The 23503-nt window shown below is 40.9% G+C and overlaps 1 protein-coding gene across 5 annotated transcripts in view; it reads right to left on the bottom strand.

Moving 5' to 3' along the window:
• The window catches only part of NOL4 (nucleolar protein 4), a 201908-nt gene that overhangs the window by 134210 nt on the left and 44195 nt on the right, over nt 1–23503 (bottom strand). For all 5 annotated transcript variants that reach the window (XM_080381524.1, XM_080381525.1, XM_080381526.1 and 2 more), the window contains exons 3-5: nt 18754–18865; nt 18130–18242; nt 11505–11637 (exon numbers count right to left, since the gene is read on the bottom strand). In XM_080381524.1, coding sequence (XP_080237650.1) covers nt 11505–11637; nt 18130–18242; nt 18754–18865 — 358 coding nt within the window. The remainder of the gene's footprint in view (nt 1–11504; nt 11638–18129; nt 18243–18753; nt 18866–23503) is intronic.

The raw sequence follows: 23503 nt of genomic DNA, 5'->3' as shown, positions 1-23503 counted from the left end.
ATGTGCAACTGCAAGTCTGACTACAGACGTACAGGAATAACCATGGATTATAGTCTGCTCGAGGAATCTAAGATTAACAGTTCCTAGAGAGCACACATAACTAGTATAGAATTGCAGAAATATAGCACAAATAATAAAGGAAGATACATAAACACAGATAGGGCTAGCTCACTGACTTAAAGCTTATAATTTCCGCATAAACTGCACTGATGGTTTAACTAAGAACCAGTAGCAATGTCAGCACCCATATTAACTACTTTAGGATCCATTCAACTGCCCAGAGCCTACTATGAAAACATCAAGGATGAATCCTTGTCTCCACTGGAGTTTGCAGAAACTCATCACTGATTTTAGTAAGATTTTAATCATGCTCATATATTTTGGACATGATCATGCTGGATACAATTTCTAAAAAACCAAGTCACTAGAAGTCAAAGTTCTTTCAACTGCATAAAAATGCAGTCCATGGATAGTTCTCCGATATTTTTAAAAAGTCATCTACTGCTTTTAGACAGACAGAAATGCTCAAAGATGTATGCAGACCTGTAAACTATTCAATTATTTATAGATTCTTTATAAACATACAAGGAGTGCTTTTTGGAAGAGATTTGACAGCACTGGTTGCTTCCATTTACTTTCTACCTCTCTAGACCACCTGGCTGCTCTTACCCTTTGTATCACCTCCTTTCGAAGAGGGCCTATTTCTGCTATTGTAGGTAATGCACATTAAGAGTTCCCACATCTTGTAGTTCTGTCTCTTCATCCTCTCTTTGGCTGCAGTATTGGCTCCCTTCAGAATAACCATCCAAAAGACACTTAAACAGTGTGATGTAACAAACTCACTGCATGTCTTTGCCAATTAAGTCATTAAAATTTTAGTACGCTTCATATTTTGGTTCTTAGAACAGTAACTTCATGTAACTGAAATGTCATCTCCAGATTTTGCAGAGAAAAAAACCCCACAACTACTCCCTGCCTGTGTCTCCTAATTTCTTTTCCCCATCAAACCCATAATAGCAATTATCACTCCCAAGAATTTCAACTAGTCTGCTGATATCATGGTTTTACCACAATGTTTCTCAAAGCACAAAATCATATCTTCTAATCAGTTATTGCCCCAAAGTACCTATTACTGCTACCTTATTTAAAAGCTGCTAGTGAACCACACACTATATTCTGGTTTATGATCACATTTAAAGCTCCTTGCCAAAGCCTATGCTTACGTGAAACCCAAGTTCCAGAGTATGAAAAGCTAAACAGAGAGGTTTGAACTCCGCCTTCCAGTCAGAAGTAATTACTCATCTTACACAACTTTAACTGTTTATAGCAGGGATCTGGGATGGTTATTAACAAGGATCACTTCACCTTCTACTTAGGAAGCAACTCTACCCAGTAAAGCGCATGGAACATCATGACTGCTAGGAGTTAAGTAGAAGCAGTCACTAGCTCTCTGAGATACATTAAGCTGACTCCTTGATTCATTTCACAAGAAAGATGGCGTGTAAAAACTCTGAAATTAAACTGAAGCACAGAGAAGGACTTAAGATACAAAGATGCAACTGTCCCCATAACCAGGAATTTCTGCAGTAGAGACTGATCTCAGGGCAATATTTCTGCTGGAAAACCACATTGCAGCTGCAAGACTAGTGTACTAATGAGTTGTTATCTGACGGAAATGGAGAAAAGCTCCTTGGAGCTGACCTAAGGCATCAATTTCTCTTCATTTCTGTGCACCTAAGTCTGAAAAATGTGTATTATATAAATTTGGATTCTGTCTCTACGTTAGTTTTAATCTTAATTTATTTTAATGATAATGCCAACTCTTAAAATTGAGGCTCTGGATTGGTTTCTTAGCATTACACACAGTACAGCCCACAAAGGCAACTAAACAGGAGGTGCTCCTTTACATCTTTTTCCAGAGGGGGTTTCAGTAGCTACTAATGTCTGTCTGGAAGGGTGCTCCTTCAGCAACCAGGGCTGGGCAGTGTCCACCTGGCATGCAGCAGTGGAGAGACTGCTTCAGCCTCACACATCTCCAAGCAAGCTGCTAACCAGTCACCAAGTGCTAAATAAAGTGAAAGAGCTGGGCTGTATTTTAATCTGTGTTGATGCTAAATGTCATTGTTCTCGTACCTTTCTGTCTCTGGCCAACCTGCAAACCATCACTACCCTGTCTCACAATAACCAGACTATGAGCATTCACGAATACTTGGAGGACACTGCTGGAGTTCAGCCTATCCTGAAACTTTCAGAATGATAATATCGTTTCTTCCATCCTGTTATTAAGAACTGACAGTGATAGTGCATCCCTCTGCCTCAGAATAACAAATACGGTTACTATTTGGTAACATTAAACCAACTATTTGAAAGCACCACTTCACAGACCTCAGGAAAATTTATATATATACTTTGCATTTGTGTTAAATATTACAGAATTCTATAGTGCTGAAAAAGTATACTCTCTTTTTGTAATCAAAGTATTTGCATTTTGTTAAAAAATGACTACTAATTTTAAACATTCATCATTACAAATATATTATCAAACAATAAATACTTTAAAGAAATTTCCATTAAAAAATATCTTTCACAAGACAGCCCAATGTCTCCAGGGAATTTCCTGTTCAGAAGAATATAAATTAATAACTTCCTTAATTAAAATATAACACAGTGAAGGATTAATGGCTAAATTTAATTTTCTTTAAAGCCCATTGTTTTACATTCCTTTTACTGGAAAAAAAATGTTCTATTATATTATTCTATATTAAATGTAGTAGGAAAAAGAGAGTCAATGCCTAACATGCATTTTAACAGTAGTTATGAAAAAAACTCATACTGTAAGGACATAGATCAAATCAAACAATCTGTGCACATAGCCCCTGCTAAAGTCAACTGGTACATATGAAAGGATAAACTGGGTAGTGTCTCTACTGGAAAGCAAAGCTAAATCTCCATACCAGAATGGCCCTGCTTAGTTTAGGTGTTACAGAGAAATGGGAGGGAAGAGCCTGAGAGATGCTAAGATAGGGGGAAAGAACAAAGGAAATCAACCAAAACTCAAGCCAACACTTTCAGAAATCCCGCTAAGATTAGTTACAAGGGCTTGCATACTGAAATTGAAAGCAAATTGGCTCACTTCAGTACCCGCATAAGGAAGAGTGAGCTGGGCTGCTTAGTTTATTGCCAAAGTGAAATATCTATTGATAGAGGACCTGTACAACACCAATGCAACCCGCAGACCTGTTCTGAAGGTGCAAAAGGATACGGGTCTGCAGCTAGCCTTTTACACAGGGGCAGACTTTACTTACCACTAGGTTGCTGATGTCAAGAAGAATGGCTGTGAATAGAGTGAATGGTCTGCAAGCATTTTAGCATTATTTGTGAAAAGATAATTCTGATTTCTCAGCTATTATTGGCTGTAAGTATTCCCTGATGTAATTATGGAGTAATAGCTGAGAACTTGATTGTAACCAACAGTCAGTAGTTTGTCGCTAACAAGGAAAACATGACAAACAATTTTGAGGCAATTATTGTCATTACAAGCCACACTCAATTGTTCCAGACAAGCGTAATATAAAGTGACAGTTGTGCAGCTGGGAGGGTAGTGCAGGAAACAGGATTGTTCTCTGGTTGCAACAGACCAGTGAGGCTTTAGCAGAGAGTCTGCTTAATGCATAATTCATATTTAATAATATTTTAGTCTCTAAAGAAAATTACAGTATAAGATAAAAACCAAGCAAAGACATGTCAAAAAAAAAGAACACAAGTTATTAAAAGATGAGAGAAGACACACGGAAGTAAAATGGAGCAGAGGAGCAGGGGCGAGACATTCAGCACAGCCAACTTGCAAGATGCTTGCAACTAGCAGATGAAAATACAGTAACTCTACATATTAAAAAGAATCAGTTGTAAAAGTAATCCATTTGCTACACTTTAGTGAGAGGGGTGCTCATGCCCAAATCCTGGTTTGAGACTTTTGTCTGCTCAGGCAGGTCCTCTGAGTTAGTGAAGTTCTGGAAGATCCTTCTGTTAATCTGGAGGAAGGAAGGAGTGCTCTCCACGGAGAGACACTGATGCTTAATTTTCATCAAATTTGGATTCTATAGAGAGTCAAAGGAAGATTTTCATCTATTGTACAATAGAAATGCCTCATATATCAGCCCAGTACTCTGATGACAGTGCACATACTAGCTGCCTCGTCAGCAGCCAGTACATTAAAATACTTGATTTGCTGAAAATTCCACCCAGCTCTCCTTAATGATGTTAAGGACTGAAAGTTTTTAACACAGCTGCACTGGCATTGCAAGCTCTTGCCAGGCTCAGTGCAATGCATTAGCACTGACATTGTAACACTGCCTATCATTACAATGTCACTCACAGTACCTTTGAATTGATAAAGTATCATCCCTAAAGAAGCCACTAAAACACCACTGAAACTAATTTCTGCAACTCTCTGGCTTTCTGTTCTTGTTTCACCGTTTCCTTCCTCTTTCTTAAATGTATTGGTTTATGCAAATAATATTTCATCAAAGCAGACCTGATAGGCCAAATCACCCCAAGTGTAGCCCCATTGACGCAAAATAATACTAGCACTATGGTCCACTTTAACTTTGCTTAGGTGAAGATGATACTAGTTTTCTCAGATAGAGCAATACACTCTACTGTAACTAAGCTCCTGTCTAAAGAAACCTTTGTGATTTTGACATGTGTAAGATAACACTTCACTGCAGCCCGTAGACTTGGAAACATGCATATGTGACTGTGCTGCCTTTTGCTTTATTCAGTAATGAAACTGGTGCTTGCAAAAGGTGGCAGATCGACAGCTGCAGAGACAAGAGACCTTTGCTTATCCTCAGAACAGACTGCCAGGCTGCCGAAGCAGAGACCTTCCTCATTCTCTCTGGCCAGCCGGTCTCAGCCCTCATCTTCGGGATGCAGTTGTTGCCCTCATTCAGCCCCTGCTCTATCTCCCAGAAGAAGGGAAAGATAAAACCTGTTCATACAGGCAGGCTTTCCTCTTCAGGGAAATTGGAGCAAGAACACAAAAGACTATGCAGAAGGTGCTGTATTGCTACCATTGCCTGGATGTTACTGTACTCTTCCACTACCATGAGTCAGTCAGGTATCTTAGATTTCTTTCAGAAAACTAGTATTTATTGTTTCACCCTTAGTCATAAGATGTGAGATTATTACCCAAAAAATGTTATAAGCTAATATCATGGTTTAACCCCAGCCAGAAACTAAGTACCATGCAGCTGCTTGCTCACTCCCCGCCATGCCCCAGAGGAATGGGGAGGAGAATCAGAAAGGAATGCAAAACCTGAGGGTTAAGGTAAGAACAACTTCACAATTGAAACAAAATAGGAGGAAAAAAACCCAAAACAATAATAACAATTCTAAGGAAAAGGAGGGAGAAGGGGAGAGGAATAAAATCCAAAGGGAAGGGAGAAAAAAACCCATGATGCACAATAAGTTGCTCACCACCTGCTGACTGATGCCCAGCCAGTCCCTGAGCAGCGATCACAGGCCCTGGACAACTCCCCCCAGGTCGTATAATCAGCACGACTTCCTATGGTATGGAATATCCCTTTGGCTAGCTGGGGTCAGCTGTCCTGGCTGTGTCGCCTCCCAATTTCTTATGCACCCCCAGCCCTCTCACTGGCAGGGCCTGACAAACCAAAAAGTCCTTGACTTAGTATAAGCATCACCCAGCAACAACAAAAACTATCAGTGTGCTGCTAGCATTGTTCTCACACCAAATCCAAACCACAGCACTGCACCAGCTACTAAGAGGAAAATTAACTCTGTCCCAGCTGAAACCAGGACAGCTAACAGTGCTACCTCCTTCATTCTTTATCAGCCCAAGGCCTCATTATCAAGCAAAAATTACCTTTTGCTTTAGAGTAAAATACTTATTAACTTTGCATGTCCAATTTCTTGTATAATGTATAAGCATAATAAGCAACTTTTATAGCATTACAGCTGTGTTAGTATGGATCTACAAATTGCAAATAAAACCAGTCAAGCCACGGAAAATCCCAAAAAATGAAGTGTCTTTCTAAAAGTATATGAGATTGCATGTAGGAAAACTGGCAGGCTGCTTTTTATTTTATTTTTAATACTGTTATTAAAGCTTTATGTCTTCATGCAGTAATTTCACTCCATCCCATACACCACAGAAATGTCAGGTGCTTTGTTTTGAAACCTAAAGTCAAGCTTTTAAGTAAAAGACACCCAAACTCTGCAAACATTTCAGCTAATATTTAGTGGGCCTTTGCTGAAGCCAAGTGGACTTAGATCTCCTAAAAACCCAGCATATTTGTAAAACCTTTCGGTGCTTGAACAGAAATTAAAGTCACAATACTCACTAATGTAAATTAATTTTGTAAATTAGTGTAAAATAACATTTCCACTGAAAATTCTTAATTAGCAGCCAAAAGGTTACCATGGGTTCAGTACTGGGAATCATCTGCTCTCGTGTTGGCTTTGTTACCACTTGCTTTACTCAACATCAAAAGCAGGGCCAAAACACAGGCAAAAGCAGACACAATTTACACCAATATGCTCCTTCACCAATCTCTCTTCATTTTGGCCTGCAGCTGGTGTTCTAACTCGTACATCTCACTTAAATTACTTTGTGGAAAAAGAAAAGTCAAAGTTTTAAGACAAGAAGTCCAGGTTTTAGTGGAATAAAGACAAAAGCAGAAAGAAGTATGACAGCACAACCAGTTAAGAATGGAAAGATGGATTAAATACTTGGCTTGGAGTCAGTTCAGAGAGAATAATCCAACAGCAAGCATGGGCACAGCAAATTCTACACCCTTGCACAGACACACAGTTTTGACAATTTAATCAGCTAATGTTTCTTGTTTCAGGTGAAGCTATTGAGTAAAGATTATAGCTTTGATGCAGAAAACAGGTATTTGGATGACTGACTCCAATACTTGTATCCACCACAAACATCAAATGAGTGAAGGGAATAGTCAATGTGAATAACCACATCTACATCTATACTGTGGAAAGCCTGGCAACTTGAACATGCCAGAGAACTGGCGTTATCCAAATGACCACGAACTACTTGAAGGCATAATCTCCACTGCATTACAGTACTATTGCTCGATTTTCTATAAGCTGAAAAAAAAATACAATCGGGAAAAGCTTATTAGTAACCTCCACATCTAAGATGATATCCCAACCCCTGACAAAGGTTGAACCATGACATATTTTGTCATAGCTAGCTGCTGTAAGCACAGTCACAAAATACAAGTTTTGTGAGAGGGAGTTCTGTATAAATAGGTATAAACACGTTACTATCATTTTCTAAAAACTAGATTGAAGAAAGCATAGTCGCTCCACAGAAATCCAGACAAAGCATTGATTTGTTTTGGTGTACCTCAGTACAGTGAGAAATACTGAAAATAAATGAATTCTGCATCTTGCACTGAGTTACAGTCAAATAGTCTCATTCCTGATTTTTATTTGATGGCTCACATAGTGAAAACAAAAAAAAAAATTCAACATAAAATTTATACCTAACTCTTGTTACTTCTAGAGTTGTGCATGTTCTTAATTTCCTCTAATCAGAGCATCTCTCTCATGTTTTGGTAACTAACGAACCACCACAGTGAGGGAGCAAACACACTCAGCTGTTCTGCACAGGGCTTCAGCTAACAGGCAAGGGCAACAAGAATCCCATTTTCCCTCAGGGTAGTTGCCCTCTGACAGACCTATCTATAGGTTAGTTTTTACTACAAAAATCATTTTTGTACCAGTTGAAGCACTAATTAAAAAGAATACAAGCTCCTTTATTTCCAACTCAGTTTGCAAACCTTGCCTGGTGTCTGAGATAAGGGCAAAAGAGTTTAATCCAGCAGCATCAGAGTCCCCAGAGCATTATTAGGAGAAAGGAGAATTAAAAACAGCTCTCAAGTGGGAGCTTTGCCCACAGATGTGTGGCACCCAGGGCTCACTCCAAAGACCTAGCTTAGGACACCGGAGCTTTAGCATGTGTAGGGAAGCAAGAAAACAGGGGCAAGCAAGGGGAAAGGATGCAAAACAGAAAGGAACACACCACAATTTGCAGGCCTATTATCCAGTTGGCTGTTAGGGAAAGCATCTCTGAGGCACTGGTGAGCAGATAGCCCTACCCCATTCCCAGCTGGGGAATGAACCAATTGCAAATTAAGAGCTACTTTCCTTTTCTGACTCCCCAGGGAAGAGCAGCAGCTCTTTTCCAGCTCCTCCCCCATCGTTGCAGCAGCCCTGCAGGTGCTCAGGATGATATTTTCAGCCCTTCACCAGCAGGTGTGACTCAAGGCCCTGTTATTTAAAAATATTCAAAGGCTAATTTAAAGTGGGAACTGTCCTTCATAGTATAGTGCGAATTTTGGTACTGTGGATACAATTCATCAACTCTCCCCACTTTTCATTTCTTCCTCAGTTCCCTTTCAACCCAATATGCTTTATACAAATCTTTTGAAGCTTCAGTATATTCACAGAGCCCAGGACTTTTGTGCAGTACCAGCACCCATACCCATCTAATGTAAGTAACACACACCTTTCCTCCCTGTGCCCTCCTTCTTAGCACTTTCCCTACCTACCATGACATTTCTGGGTGAAGAAGTCTATTGCTTTCAGCTGATACTGTGGATTGCTCTCATATGTGCCTTTGTTCTATTTAGGTTCAAACAACCTAACCATGAGAAACCGAACACAGAGTACTAGACTGGAAGACACTGAGAAACCTCAGGTCAATTTTTTTAGTATGAGCTCTGCAATAGAGTCCCAAAGCCAAATGCCTGTCTAAAAATGATGCAGATATAACCCCAAGGGAAGAGGGTATGAAAGCATCTTACTCCTTTTACGTGGATAGTGTCAGCATTCCACTATGCTCTGATAAACTGAACTAAGAGGAGCCTCCATCTATCCCTCAGTGTCATGACCCAGCTCACCATTACATTCCTGTAGGGTACATGGACTCTGTTTATATCCTAGTACCAAATCAGTGGAAATCCATGGAAAAAAACCAATAGATGTCCCAAAATATTCTCATGCCACCTCACAGGGAAAGCCAGGTAAACAGTGATAGAACACGTTTCCTTTAGGTACCTTGAGCAGTCACTAATCCACCCCAGGCAGCAGTTTTCCTAACAATTCCCATTAGCAAGTCATGCTCCCAAGAAGGGCACGCTTGGGGCAGCAGACAACCTGTGGTGTCCCATGTGACCACGGAAACCATTCCCAACTGTGTGTGCACAGGCAATAACCTTATGCAGCAATAAGTTTTCACCTGCCAGAATGCAGCAAAGACATTTCAGATGAGCCAAATGCCAAGTGTCTTTGTAGACTGAATGTGGTGGCTGACATAAACTCTCATGGGCATATAGAATGTTGGAGGGAAAGGGACAATAATCACTTCAGACACACAGAAATTCATGCTCTGGATGATTTTGGGGTGTGTGCACTATAATTATGAAATTTGTAACATTTTACAGTGAAGGCTGTGACAGCAAAAGGGATTGTACTGCTAAGTTCATTTAAGTTCCCTTTTGCCTTCCCTCCTTTCCGTTCCTGCTTCCATCCCCCTGTCCCTGTGTTGATTATTTTATTCCAGTCTTCTTTCTTCCTGCCCTCTGCTATCATTCTTCTTTCCCCCACCCTAACAATGTCTTTCAGTTCCTCCTTCAGTCTCTTCTCCCATATCTGAAAAAGCAAGTGTTGCTATAACTAGCCACACTCATGTTTGCTACCTGACAACAGCTAGCACAAGAAAATCATGAAGCAGGAAGAGGTGCTATTTCTCTACCAGCAGATGCTTTAGCCAGAAGACGCAGCGGAAAACAGGACTACCTTAGGAAGGTGAGCAAGTACCATCTGGGGGGAAACGAAGGAAAGCTGAGAGATTTAAAGCAATTCTGTAAGATCACGCTGCCTGCAGTTCAAAGACCACAGTGCCTTTATTTTCCATACATTTTAAATAGCAAGTGACAGATCTGCAGCATTTTATCATTTGTACTTATGTTCTAATATGATTAGATGTGGCACATGAATCTAGTTGCAGCAGGTATTAAGACATGTATGACCGGCATTTCCTCATAGGTTACCGTACTGAGCTATAATTTTTATTTCGGACATATACATGCGCACAGTTACTATTAAGAAACGCTATACATGTAAAGCTGACTGAGTATATAAGTAAACAAAAACCTCTAAAGCACAGTTTTGCACTGAAAGCCAGATACATAAAAATGGCACCTCCCAAAGTATCCCTGAAAACTCTGACTTAGCAGTATTATTGTAATACATTAGCCCTAAAAAGTCAAACTTCATCAGGAAAGTGAACTGGCTTTCGCTACGTGTTGTGCAATCAGAACTGCTCCTTTAGTGAACATAGATAGAAATTAAGTCAAAAGTTGCACAATTTTTGTGATAGCTTGAAGACACTCAGACAAAAGGCGTCTGTGGTTAGAATCTGGCCCACCAAATTATCATAGATATCCTCCTCCTTTATTTGTCAGGAGAGCAGCACAGCAGAAGGTCCTACCCGTCACCAGATCCTATCAGCCACTATATTCTCATGTAAATAGCTTACCAGCCAGCAACTGACCAGGATGCATAAAGTGGAAAGTATCCAGCTTAACTGTCAAATCCCACGAATTTATTGTTCAGGAGAAATATAAGAAGCACTTCTGAACTGGCACACACAATCAGGAAATTATGGATTAACAAGTACAGAATACCAATGTGTTGTTTCTAATAGCAATAGAACTGACTTGCACTTTGGGTGTTGCACATTCATGTGCCACTCATGAGCCACTGTCACAGTCTGTAGTGGACAGACTTTTTTCGAGCTCCATAGCCAAGGAGAAAGCTCATTCCAAACCAGGCTCATCTAACTTGTTCTATAACAAGGGATGAAATCAGACTACACATCTATGCATCTTCTATGCAAAGTAAAACTTTCATCACTTTCACCAACAAATTAGCTTTGCATTGTAACTAACCTAGAAATAATTAATATTCAGATTTACAATTCTGCTCATTCTGTTTTCCCTTCTTTTACCCCTATTTCACTATGGGCTTTACATCCTTTTTTCTGAATATCACATCCTAATTCCTAGCTCTCAAATAATCATGCTTCTGTCACACCCCTATCCCTCATTGCAACCAGTAAAAACAACTTTCTCAGCCTTCTGGTTGCCTCAGAAATGTTTGAGTTTCATTTTATGCCTGTGTACGGTTACACTACATATATAGAAATAGTAAAATAATAATAATACTTAACATATAGTGGTCTAAGCACTCACCTGTTGCCTAAGCAACAAATAAGTTAACCTCAAAAAAAACCCAACTTCATTCTCTTCATGCTGAGATATAGGGAACATACATTTCAAATTACCTAATGAAACACACTATCAAGAAGAGGACACAGCAGGTACTAAACGAAGGCATAGAATGGGAAAAAGACAAAGCAATACTGCATTTTCTGTATGAAACAACTGCCTTACCATCCTGCTGGCCCTGGAGGTTCTGAGGACTTTGCATTCTCTCTTCCAGATTTGAGCTGAGGTCAGAGTTCACAGCTGACATCCTAGTCGAGTCACTCATATCAAACTCATCACTTTCTATAGAACTTTCATCCTGCAAATGGAAAGTTTCAGAGATGCATCAGAAAACTTTCACTGTTACGCTGTTCACATCATACATGCAGTTCACTCATTCCCGTTTGTTTCACTCACACCTGGCGTGTAGTCATGCTAAATCTTTGTGTATATAAGCAAACATGAGGAGCACATAACCAAAAGCAAGGAAAACACAGCATTTATGTGATATGATAATCTGACAAATGCAATTTGTTCAACTATGAGGATACTCCATCACTGCGCTCTCTGTTTCCACAGTATTTTGCAAAAGAGGGCTAGTAAATAGAGACCCCATACCAAGTCCTTGTTATTCAAATTTGGTTGAGGAGAGGTCTCCACATTCCCTGTCTGAATCCTCTACCCTTCCCTAGCGAGGTCGGTAACCCTGTGATGACCACTCAAATGGCAAGCTGACCCAATAAGAATTCATGACCAAATGCCCTTGACATGATGTCACCCTGTTTAATGTGTTTATACCTTGTTTAATGTGTTAATACTGTGTTTAAAGGAGCATCTATGAAAATAATAAAGCTTATAAAAGTTCAAATGACAATCAATGGCAAACTAAAGAATAGAATCACATGAGAATAGTTTCAAATTTATTCTACCTTCTACATCTTTAATATGATTAAAGATTAGATATCACGTCTAATTACAGAGAATCTACTAGGGATGATAGCAGAGGGCAAAAAGTAAAAGTCCCAATCAAATATTTTGTCCCCATTTATAAAAGCAAAACAGTTTTGGACCTAGTCTGGCAAACTTTCACATACATGTTTAACTTCACTTGTTTCAGTCCCACTGAAGTCTATGTGTACACTCACGGATTAAAAATTAAGCATCTACAAGTCTTGCTCTGTAAACTGCTGAATCAACATAAAAACCTAAGGTGATATATTTTCAGTAACAACTTTTCTGAGATAATTACTCCTGTTATGAAGAAAAGCATTGTAAAAAAAGAGAAAAATATGGCAAACAATTTTTTATCCCTTGCAGATCAGTTTAAAATTATTTTCCTTTTTTATTATTATTATTTAACAAAAACATAACTGACAGGGTTCTGACTATGTTTTTAGGTTGCTCACCAGAACTGACCTAGAAAAATAATAATCCTTACAATATGGTTTAACGTGTATTTGTTGTGGACTGGTTTCTGCAGATGCTAATATAGCTAATATAGCTTTCTTCCTTCTGAGTGCTTGGCCCTGAAATCAGTTTTTCACTTGAGTCTCAGTGACGTTTCTGGCTGGCGTGGGCATTCGTCTCTTTTCTGGAAGGCAAGTTCCCTGCAGTTACAATTCTTATTAAACTGGGATGAAGTACTGCCAAATACCATTCAGGACTGAGAGTAGGACAACATGCTAGGCGATGCTGTTCTGCACTGTCCACCAGGACAATGACAGATAATGAAACAAACATACCTCATGTGCTGGTTTTGGCTGGGGTAAAGTTAATTTTCTTCATAGGACCTAGTATGGGGCTACATTTTGGATTTGTGGTGGCAACAGTGCTAATAAAACAGGGATGCTTTAGTTACTGCTGAGCAGCTGGCACAGCGCCAGGGCCTGTGCTGCCTCTCACCCCACCAGCGAGCAGCCTGGGGGGGCACCAGGAGCTGGGAGGGGACACAGCTGGGACAGCTGACCCAACTGGCCAGAGGGATGTCCCAGACCATATAGCGCCATGCTCAGCATATGGAGCGGGGGGGGAAAGAAGGATGGGGATAGACGTTCGGAATGATCGTGTTAGTCTTCCCAAGCATCCATTACACATGATGGAGCCATTCTTTCCTGGAGTTGGCTGAACACCTGCCTGACAGTGGGAAGTGGCAAATGAATTCGTTGCTTTGCTTTGCTTGGGTGTGTGGTTTTTGCTTTACTTATTAAACTGTCTTTATTTCAACCCACGAGTTTTCTCACTGTTATTCTTCTGATTCTCTCCCCCGTTCTGCTGGTGGGGGAGTGAGCGAGCGGCTGTGTTGGGTTTAGTTGCCAGCTGGGGTTAAACCATGACAGTTCTTTTTGGCACCCAACATGGGGCTCAAAGGGTTCAAGATAACAACAGACCTGATTGGAATGTGCTAGATTGAATTCATAACTGTTATTGCTGTTTAGCTATTAATTGGCAGGCTCCTGTGCTTGCCATGGGGCTTGCTTGCCTTACTGTATTTTAGAGTCTAGTGCTCGTTAGTAGCTGCTTTTTGCTTTCACTACTTGCTGTGCTGCCATCCTGCTTATCACCTGACTCTGCTGTGCCTGGGAACGCTTTGGTAACAGCCGTGGCGATGGGCCTGGGCCGGCAGGTGGCCGGGGCATCGCTGCTGCTGCTGTACCGGACAGGCTGGAACGCCGGTGTGAACTCCAGTCAAAGGGACTGTCACCTGCAGATGAGTCTATGTCGGAGCAGGACACCCCAAGGCATCTGTGGCCTTGAATAAGTCCAGGCCAGAGCAGGTACATCTCAAAGCGTCTGTGGCCGTGGTTACGTTTCTGCTCAGCAGGAATGCCTCTGAAAGGACTGTGGCCCAAGGATAAGTCCATGCTGGAGAAAGTACACCCCAGAGCATCTGTGGATAAGTTCACGCTGCAGCAGGTACACCTTGAAGCATCAGTGGCTGTGCCTGAGGTCATGCTGGAGCACCTCAAAGCGTGTGGCCATGGATAAGCCCATGACAGAGCAGGTACAGCCCCGGAGGGACTGCAGCCCTGGGTAAGGCCATGTTGGAGCCAGTTTACTTCTGAAGGGACTGTGGCTGTGGCGAAGGCCACGCTGGAGCAGGTGTACCTCAGAAGGCATTGCGGCCCATGGATAAGGCCACGCTGGAACAGGTGCACCTCAAAGCGACTGTGGCTGTGGATGAGTCTATGCCGCAGCAGGCGCAGCCCTGGAGAGACTGTCGCTCACAGACAAGGCTCCGCTTGGAGCAGATGCATCCCTAAGGGACTGCAGTCTGTGGATAAGTCCAAACTGGATCAGGGGCAAGAGGAGGAGATCATTGAAATGTTAAACCCTATGGGCTGGTCCAAAGCGACCAGGGCTGAGGATTGTAATGGAAATACCTTTAAATTATTGTAACCCAAGATGTGAGTTGCATGTTACAGAAATAAGTGTAGCAGGAACAACCTGAACCAATGGAGGACAAGCCCCACAAGAAGCAGAGCAAATGCAGCAGTGACATGACCTGAGCTGGCTTTGGTCCCCAGTAACTCCATGCACCACACCACCTCTCCTGTCCTCAGTGACCACCATAACAGATGGAGCCCAAAGTCATGGACTAAATGAACTCAAGAGACATTTTGTGGACATTTGTAGGCATTTTACAGATATTTTACAGACATTTCACAGGGGTGGTCCACAGACTAAGGGAATGATATCTGTATTATATCAAAAGATGGGAAGGGTGGTGGTGGGTAATGAAAATGTATTGGATAATGTGAGATCTGACCGTGACGTAAATGGTATGGAATAAGGAGGGGGGAGAATGTGCTGGTTTTGGCTGGGATACAGGTTATTTTCTTCATAGTAGCTAGTATGGGGCTGTGTTTGAATTTGTGCTGGCAACAGTGCTGATAACACAGGGATGTTTTCATTACTGAGTCAAGGCCTTTTCTGCCTCTCACCCCACCCCACCAGCGAGCAGCCTGGGAGGTGGCACAAGGAGTTGGGAGGAGACACAGCCAGGACAGCTGACCCCAACTGGCCAGAGGGATGTCCCAGACCATATGGTGTCATGCTCAGTCTATAAAGCTGGGAAAAGCTGGGGGGGGAAAGAAGGAAGGAGGAAGGGGGGTATACATTCAAGGTGATGGAGTTTTGTCTTCCCAAGCATCCATTACACGATGGAGCCCTGCTTTCCTGGAGATGATTGAACATCTGCCTGCTGATGGGAAGTGGTAAATGAATTCCTTGTTTTGCTTTGTTTGTGTGTGTGGCTTTTGATTACTTATTAAATTAATTATGTCTTTATCCCAACCCACAAGTTTTCTCACTTCTACTCTTCTGATTCTCTCCCCTACCCAGCTGGTGGGGGAGTGAGCAAGTGGCTGTGTGGGGCTTAGTTGCCAGCTGGGGTTAAACCACAACACTTTGTTCTCAAAGTTCCGTAAAAAACTAAATCGAAGAGTGAGGGCTTCTCCATCTGGCACTTGTCTTCCTTGCCCAGATAAGGCAGGAGCACCCCAGTTACAGCAGCAGCAAACACCTGTACACTGCCCTCACAGAAGAACCATGGTGCCCACTAGCCTCCTGCCCCAGAAAGGGAGCTCTGGATATCTGACACTTGCATAGGTACAAAACAACACACATAAGCAGCCTGTGTTTGCCTACAGCACTCTCCAAACTATCTCTGCCTCACTCCCTAAACTACAAAAACATGTATCTGAATCTGCATGGACATACAGGCATGGGGAGAGGAGCTGGGAACCACTGGCATTTCATACCAGTTGCTGCACAGCTGTATATTCCCACACAGTGATGAGTTCTCCTTTTAGATGAAGCCTGTTCCCCTTTCATCAATGGCCTCAGCTTAAAAATGATGAATTGAGGATGAGAAAACTGGGAGGCTTTCAGTCACTGTGCTATCTAATTGTGGGATCCAAGTTTACTCCTGTCTCAGTTCCACCCCCTCCACAAGAATACAGATATGATTGATGAAACCTTGGAAACAGAGCCTTCCTACAAACCCAAGCATGTTTTTTAAGTGCATGAAGTAGTCTGAATGTATGCACCAGAAATCTTGCTGCTTTGTACTACAACATTTTCACTGTCATTTTGTTCTCAGTGCAACAAATGTACAGCCCGTAGGGAAAAAAAAAAATCTTAGCAAAACTCTGCTTTGAGAAAAGACATAAAGATTATCTTGAGAACTTTCCTTGTGCCCACTCTGCCCTGGCAAAGACATTATTACTAAAATATATTAAAATTACTTCTCATAGATCCAGTGCTGCAGACATTTCATACATAGTAACATTAGAGCTGCAAAACTGAGTTGGGCAGGGAGACAGCAGGCAATGGTGCTTCCTGCTGCCACCTTATTGTTGCCACTGGTTCATCCAGATGAAAAACTGGTTTAAGAAAAATTTCAGCCATCAAAACAGAAAGAATACACCAAAATATTCAGACTATAGAAGCACTATGGCAGATGGCCTTGATCCAGCATGAGTGCTCAACCCTGTTGTGGGAGGAGTAATTCTCAGAGGGAAGAAGTGGAAAAAACAAGAAATCCTTTACTCCTAAGGCTACAAAAGGGATAAGGCTCTTCTCTCCTGCTGCTTGAAACCCTGCTGCCAGATCCCAGAAAAGGGGCAGCACGCAGAGGGGAGACTCAATAGGAGGGAAAGATGACCAGGCTGTATTTGTGTATGGAGAACTCTGAGCTGGAGATTTTTCCTCACAACCTCCACAATTAAACAAAAAAAAACAAAACAAAACAAAACAAAAACACAACAACAACAATAAAAGCAAAACAAGGATCCTGATATTTCTATTTCTAGAGGAGTGATGAAATCCCTATTCTATAGGGTATTGAGTAATCCATAGATCTCCACCAATAGCCCACATCTACTTATTAGGAAACAAAATCTAGCGGACTCCGCAGAAGTCAGAAGTCAGCCAGGGTCTTCAACATAATCCAGCTGCTAAGGTTGTTTTTGAAGGTTTTCTTTATTAAAAAATATCTTGTAGTCAGGCAGAAGGACACAGCATGCAGGACTGCTTTTTGGCTGGCACATAGCTGAGCTTCTAACTATTTGGCAGCTCAAATGACAAAAGAACACATTTCTAGCAAAGTGAGTTTATTACAAATAATTTGGTAGGTGCCATCCAATTGATGAAGGACTTCTTAAGATCTGAAAAAAATCTGAATACATCACAGAAATAAAATAATTTTCAGGAAGAAAGAAATGCAATTCAACTCCAATCCTCTCTGAAGAAGCTTGATTCTCAGCCTATTTCTCTTCCTTTTTTTTCCTGTCTTTTTATTCAAAGTTTCAAAAGCAACCCCTACTCTTACTTATGAAGCTTTTTGCCTTAAAGATTTCAACTGATGTTGTCAGGGCTTCCATTTATCTCACTATAATATGTTGCATCCTGGCTGCTAACCTTGAGAACACCATGGCATTCATTTCAGCCGTTGATGGTATTGCTTTCTAGAAGTAGACAATGAAAGTCACTGCTGAGCACAGCACTAAGTCTCAGGTGAACATGCTGCCCCCGTTACCCTTTCCGCTGGTCCAGACAGTAAAAGGGCACCTTCAGCTAATTTGAAGCAGTACAGCATATTACTCCCAACCATGGAAGGGTGGTAAGTCATGACATTTTTCTCAACCTGATTACTTGCAAACAGCATTGGTTTGGTTTTAGACTCATGATTTTAGCAATGAAATTGTAAAGGTAGGATCAACAATCATCTTCAGTTCAGTTTCCTGGCTACCACAAAGACAAGTACCAAAGAACATAGGAGAACAGAAAAACAAAAGATTTCAGGTTTTACCTCATCTTGTTGTGAATTTAGTAGCTGCAGCTTCATGTGTTTCATATAAGCCATAGTAATCGGCATGTTGTAATCAATCATGCTGGTCACCAAAGTTGGAGGTTTTCCATTATCTGCAATAAAAATATTTATTATGCATTGTAGGTTAACTGTGGAGGCTACTTCAGCCTACTCTGCAGTCAAGTCAGACAGTTATGTCATCTAGTTCTAACTTTGGAGTTTTCAATCGCTTGTAGGCTGTACAGATGGAAGTCTCCCAAAGAAAAAATGAAAATCAAGCTTAAGCCCTGAAAAGTGATGAGTTCTTCTACCCTAAATGACTACAACACATGCACCCTATCTATTCCTTATGTTTAAGCCCCCATATAAACATTTCCAAAGCAAAATAAATTATTTCCTCTAGATGAAATCACCTTTTTAATGAGGGTGCATATGGCATTACACTCCATCCTGAAGTGAATGCAGAAGATTCACTACCTTCCAGCTTAAGTAAATGAGATGATCTGACTTATTGAACTGTTCCAGTCTACCAAATTTTTATGAACCCTCACTTAAGCTAGGAAAACAGAAATGGATATTAGGAATAAAATTACTTTACATCCCACTATCTGACACTAAAACTACCTTTATGATCCGCTCCATCTGGGTTTAAATGCATTCTTTTCTGGCACTCTGAGCAGCTCATTAGAAATCGTGTCACCGCTTCTCTCGGTAGGAAGGCATAGGTCTCTGAAATCTGAAATGGGTAACAAAATATAGGTGCTATTATATAAGCTGATTGAACATGATTTAACAGAACTGATAATTAAATTTCCAAATAAGGTATATTATCTTATAATGCCAGGAAGCACAATGAAAGCATGTTCTGCATAGTATGTAGGATTTCAAGAAACATCTATCCAGTCTGCCAACTTATCATCTAATGGCTCGTAATAGTTGATACTGAACAAAATTCCACGTATATCAAAAGGAGTTTTGTTTCCTGTTTACAGTTTTTTTCAAATTCCTTTCAGCAAAAAGATTCATACATAACAGGCATCCCACTGAGGGTTGCTTTTAAAAAAAGTTGAAAAGCAACCTTTTTCTTCCAGCCAATACCAAAAAAAAGAAAGTGGTTGGTTTACGTACTCTATTTTTAGCATAACTGTATGTAGACTGATATTGGACTCAGGGTATTAGCAGCAATGATGGTTTCTTTACTATTCTAACTTTGGTTTGAATGTTTTGCAAAAATATTCTTGGAAGGCTTGTGATTTAATACTACAAAGTAAATATGTTATTTTTACTAATTGTTAGAATTTGGGAATCGCTTGATTTCAAAGACTGATTTACCTGTAGATACTTTCAACAACAGATTTTGGTTGTTTCCTTGTCTTTCCAATCACATACTCACAAACAGGCATCAGAGGGATTTTTCATTTTTGAAAGGGGAGAGGAAGAAGCAGTTATTGTTGTTTTTAAAAATTGCATTCCCATCACCCCCAAAGATGCATATATCTTTATAGACATTTTGCCTTGCTGAAAAGGACCTTGAGGTTGGTGCCAAGCTGAAAATGAGCCAACAGCATACTCTCTGATTACAGATAAAGTACATCTCATACTGCCTACATTAAGTGTATGGCCAGCAGATCAAGAACAGTTATTATCACTCTCTACTCAGCGCAGGCAAGACAGCAGCTGGAATAATGTGCCCGGGTTGCCCTCCACAGCTCAAGAAGGCTGCTGAGAAGCAGGAGCGGGTCCTGCAACAGGACACCATAGCAGATGGAACCTAAGGAACCTAGGAAAGGTTGAGGAAGCTGGATTTGTTTCACGTAGGTTATGAGGCAGAGAGAGATCTAATTGCAGTCCATCACTTCCTGAAGGGAAGTTAAAAAACTGTGGAAAGAAACTCTTCAGAGGGTATAACCAGGGACAACAGCTACCAACCACGGCTTGGGACATTAAAACCTGACATGAGCAGAAACTTCTTCACTAAGAGGCCAGTGCCCTGGAGCAGCTTTACCAGATGGATGGAAGAATCTCCAGACTTGGATGTTTTCAAGACATTACAAGGCAAAGCCATGGCTTTTCTGCGATTCATTATATACATTAATGTATATACACTGAACAGTGCAAATGTTCTAAGGAATCACTAGCCTTTCTTTTCCCAGCCAAGATGTTGTCTTGCCATGAAGATAGTCCTTGAAGACAGACAAAGTCCCAGCAAGAGAGATTAAAAGTGTCAACTGGTATCTGCTTGTATTCCCTTATTGTAAAACCTACAGCAGGATTTGATTTCCTATCAAGTACTACACTGATGCAAGTCTCTGCAGGAAGTGCAGTAGAATGGAGGTGGGGTATATGAAAGTGTGGATACAGAAAGGACAAGATAACTTTAACTGGATGTAAATGGGACTGCATACTGTGTAGATCACTCATGCTCCTCACAAGGGTGCTAACAGGAGGAGGAATGGCCAGTTTTGACTCTTTTCCTCTTGGCTTGTCACCTACTTAGCCTGTGTTGAAACCTGTTTCCTAAAACTCCATGGACCAAATTTATCAGTGACAGTATTTTGGAAAATAGGTGGAGTTTAAAATAGCGTTTGTTGATGTGTCATTAGTCATGGAAATACATGGAAATGATGCATTGTAGAATAAGAACACAAATTATACCATCCTGTTTGTGTTATTGTTTAGGCTGTTTATTGTTGTTGTTTTTGTAACAGAAATCCTATTTTGGGGGGGAGAAGGGGATTAGTATAAAAGCAAAATTTGTTCTGTAATGAAAATTGGCAAAGACTATCTCTGGGTCTGAAACAATTTATCTGAAAATGAAGGCACTAAATGAAGCCACTTCTGAATAGGAGACCCTACTAAAAATATTTTCAGATTATTCTTCCTGGGTTTTATACCACAGAACAGATGTGTATTTACCTTTCTAAATAGGAAAACATTGGTTAGCCTCATGCTTTATGGAATCTAAAAAAAGACCTTAAAATTAGCTAGAATTTAAGAAAATTGGTAAGTGCACATATGCAGCAACCTCTCTCTCATAACATTTAACACATTTAGCACTGTATTGAAATTAATGGAGCTTACCCATGCATTCATTAGTTGCCTGCTTTTGATAGGAATGCTCCATTTATTCTAATCAAGCATCTCTGTCAAAATTCCAGTTCTGCTCAAACAAGATGAAAATCCTCCATGGAAAGCCAGTGAGCTAAGGCCCAGATTTCATAGGTATGCTCCACTGACTATAAAGGAACCAGGTTTTATGACTAAATTTGTCCACACAGCAGATGCTTGTGTCTCCAACCTCCCACTGCAACACAGTTTTAAGGATGCCCTTCCCTAAATAACACCACTCTTCACCAACTTCCTCCCCTGTTTATTTTGTAATTTGAATCAATCACAATCCAAGACTTCAGCCTGTACAAATTGGCATAGCACAATAGGTATGACATTAAAAAAAAAGAGATACATAGAGGACAACACATAGCTTTCCTTATTGTTGCTGCTTGAATAAACACAAAAAGTTCTTTCCAATTTTCAATGTCAGAAAGCTTACAATCTGCTCCCCGCCTCCCCCAAAACTTCATGTCCCCAACACTGCAGACTCCTGTTTGCCTTCCTCATTAAAGAAGGGCACATCTACTTTATAAGATACAGACAGCCGCTTGCTTGCTCTGGCCATGCTCCGAACCAGCTGGCTTAGCACCAGCTGTAGCCAGGAAGCTCTCTAACCAAATTAGCACGAGGCTGAACATGAAGTTGTCGATTTCACCCCCCAGTAGAGTTTACCAGTTTGTGCACAAGCTTGGGCTGATGTGCTGATGTAATTCGTGGAGCTAACTTGCATGTGAGTATTTCAGAGCACAACCTGGTGGCCTATAACACCTTCTAGATAACTCTACAGAAATACCTTAGACAATGGTCTGACTTCATCAGGAAAAATTGTTTCTGTTCTCTATTCTATCCTAAAGAAAGCAATAATGACTCAGTCCTCACTGATGCTGTATATTCTAAATGCCTTCAGCGGCTCTGCTCCTAGCTCTCTTCTCCAGGCTGCTGGCTAACAAAAAATATACTCAGACCATCTAATTCAGTTATGTGCTCCAATAAAAGAATATTGGTTTATTGCAATTCCACACACAAAAAACCAAATGCATGCATTTCTACATTTTAAGAAAAAATAAACCAGGAAGGTGGAGGATGTTGCGTTATTTACATCCACACACTGACAATGGCATATTTTTGGCATGACTTACAAGAAACTGCTGTACCAATCAAAGAACAATGGATGGTGAATTCCTATATTTATAAAATTACTTGGATTGCTTTAGAAGCTTTGTAAGGATCCTTATGAGATTCCTTATTCTTACTAGTGGTTTTATTGCACATTAGTACATACGCAGTTGCTTGTAGAAACTTGTTATCTTGTATCTGGATGTATCCTGTATCACAGACAAATCGGAAAATAAGCAGATTCTAGCAGTTTGGTGTTTAGGTATTCTGTACTTACAGCTGAATGCTTTTTTATAATGTAAAGGGAAAAAATTATATGAAGAAGAAAATAGACATCTGAAGCATTAAGCAAAGAGTGCAAAAATCATACAGGATTTGGTTTAGCCTCAGAAGTTATGGGATAAGAAGCAAACATTTCCTAACAATACAGTCTACAGCAGGGGTCCTCAAACTACGTCCTGTGGGCCGGATACGGCCCCCCAGGGTCCTCAATCCAGCCCCCGGTATTTACAGACCCCCCTGCCCCCCGCCCCCACCACCAGGGGTTGGGGGGGAAACCAAGCAGCCACAGATGACTGCCTGCCACTGCATCCGCGCGCCAGCCCCCTGGTTAAAAAGTGTGAGGACCCCTGATCTACACACACCTACTTATTTTGTTCTAGTTCTGAACTCAGAGGAAATTAAAAAGAGTTGACTTCAGTGGCTTCAGAGTCAATTTTTTTATGATCTTTTTTCACCCATCACAAAAGGTCTATGATATAATAGATTTTGACATAAGTCAACCCATCCAAAACATCACCCAACATCGATGGCTTTCTAGACCTACAATTGACCTACATGCTGTTTACTGGATCCCATGAAAAGCACAACTACTCCAAGGCAAGTAATCCAGTACCTGAGCACGTAATCTGATTCACATTGGAGCTAAGTGATGCATGCCCTAGTTGTCTACGAGAAGTGTACTGCATTCCTACTGCGTCGCTGCAGGCAGAGAAAACAGGCAAAGTCTTCTTTATGCTCTCCAATATTCAGATTATTTAAGTGCAGGATGCTGTGATGATGTAGCTTGCAGTGCTACACTTTTATCTGGAAAATTAACAAGCTCTAAACTGAAAGGCAGATTTTAGGACACATATGGCAGAGCAGG

This window comes from Falco punctatus (genome assembly GCF_963210335.1).
Source record: "Falco punctatus genome assembly, chromosome: 3".
NCBI classification, from domain to species: domain Eukaryota; kingdom Metazoa; phylum Chordata; class Aves; order Falconiformes; family Falconidae; genus Falco; species Falco punctatus.
Note: the sequence above shows the minus strand (reverse complement) of the source record. Positions and strands in the feature narration are given on the sequence as shown.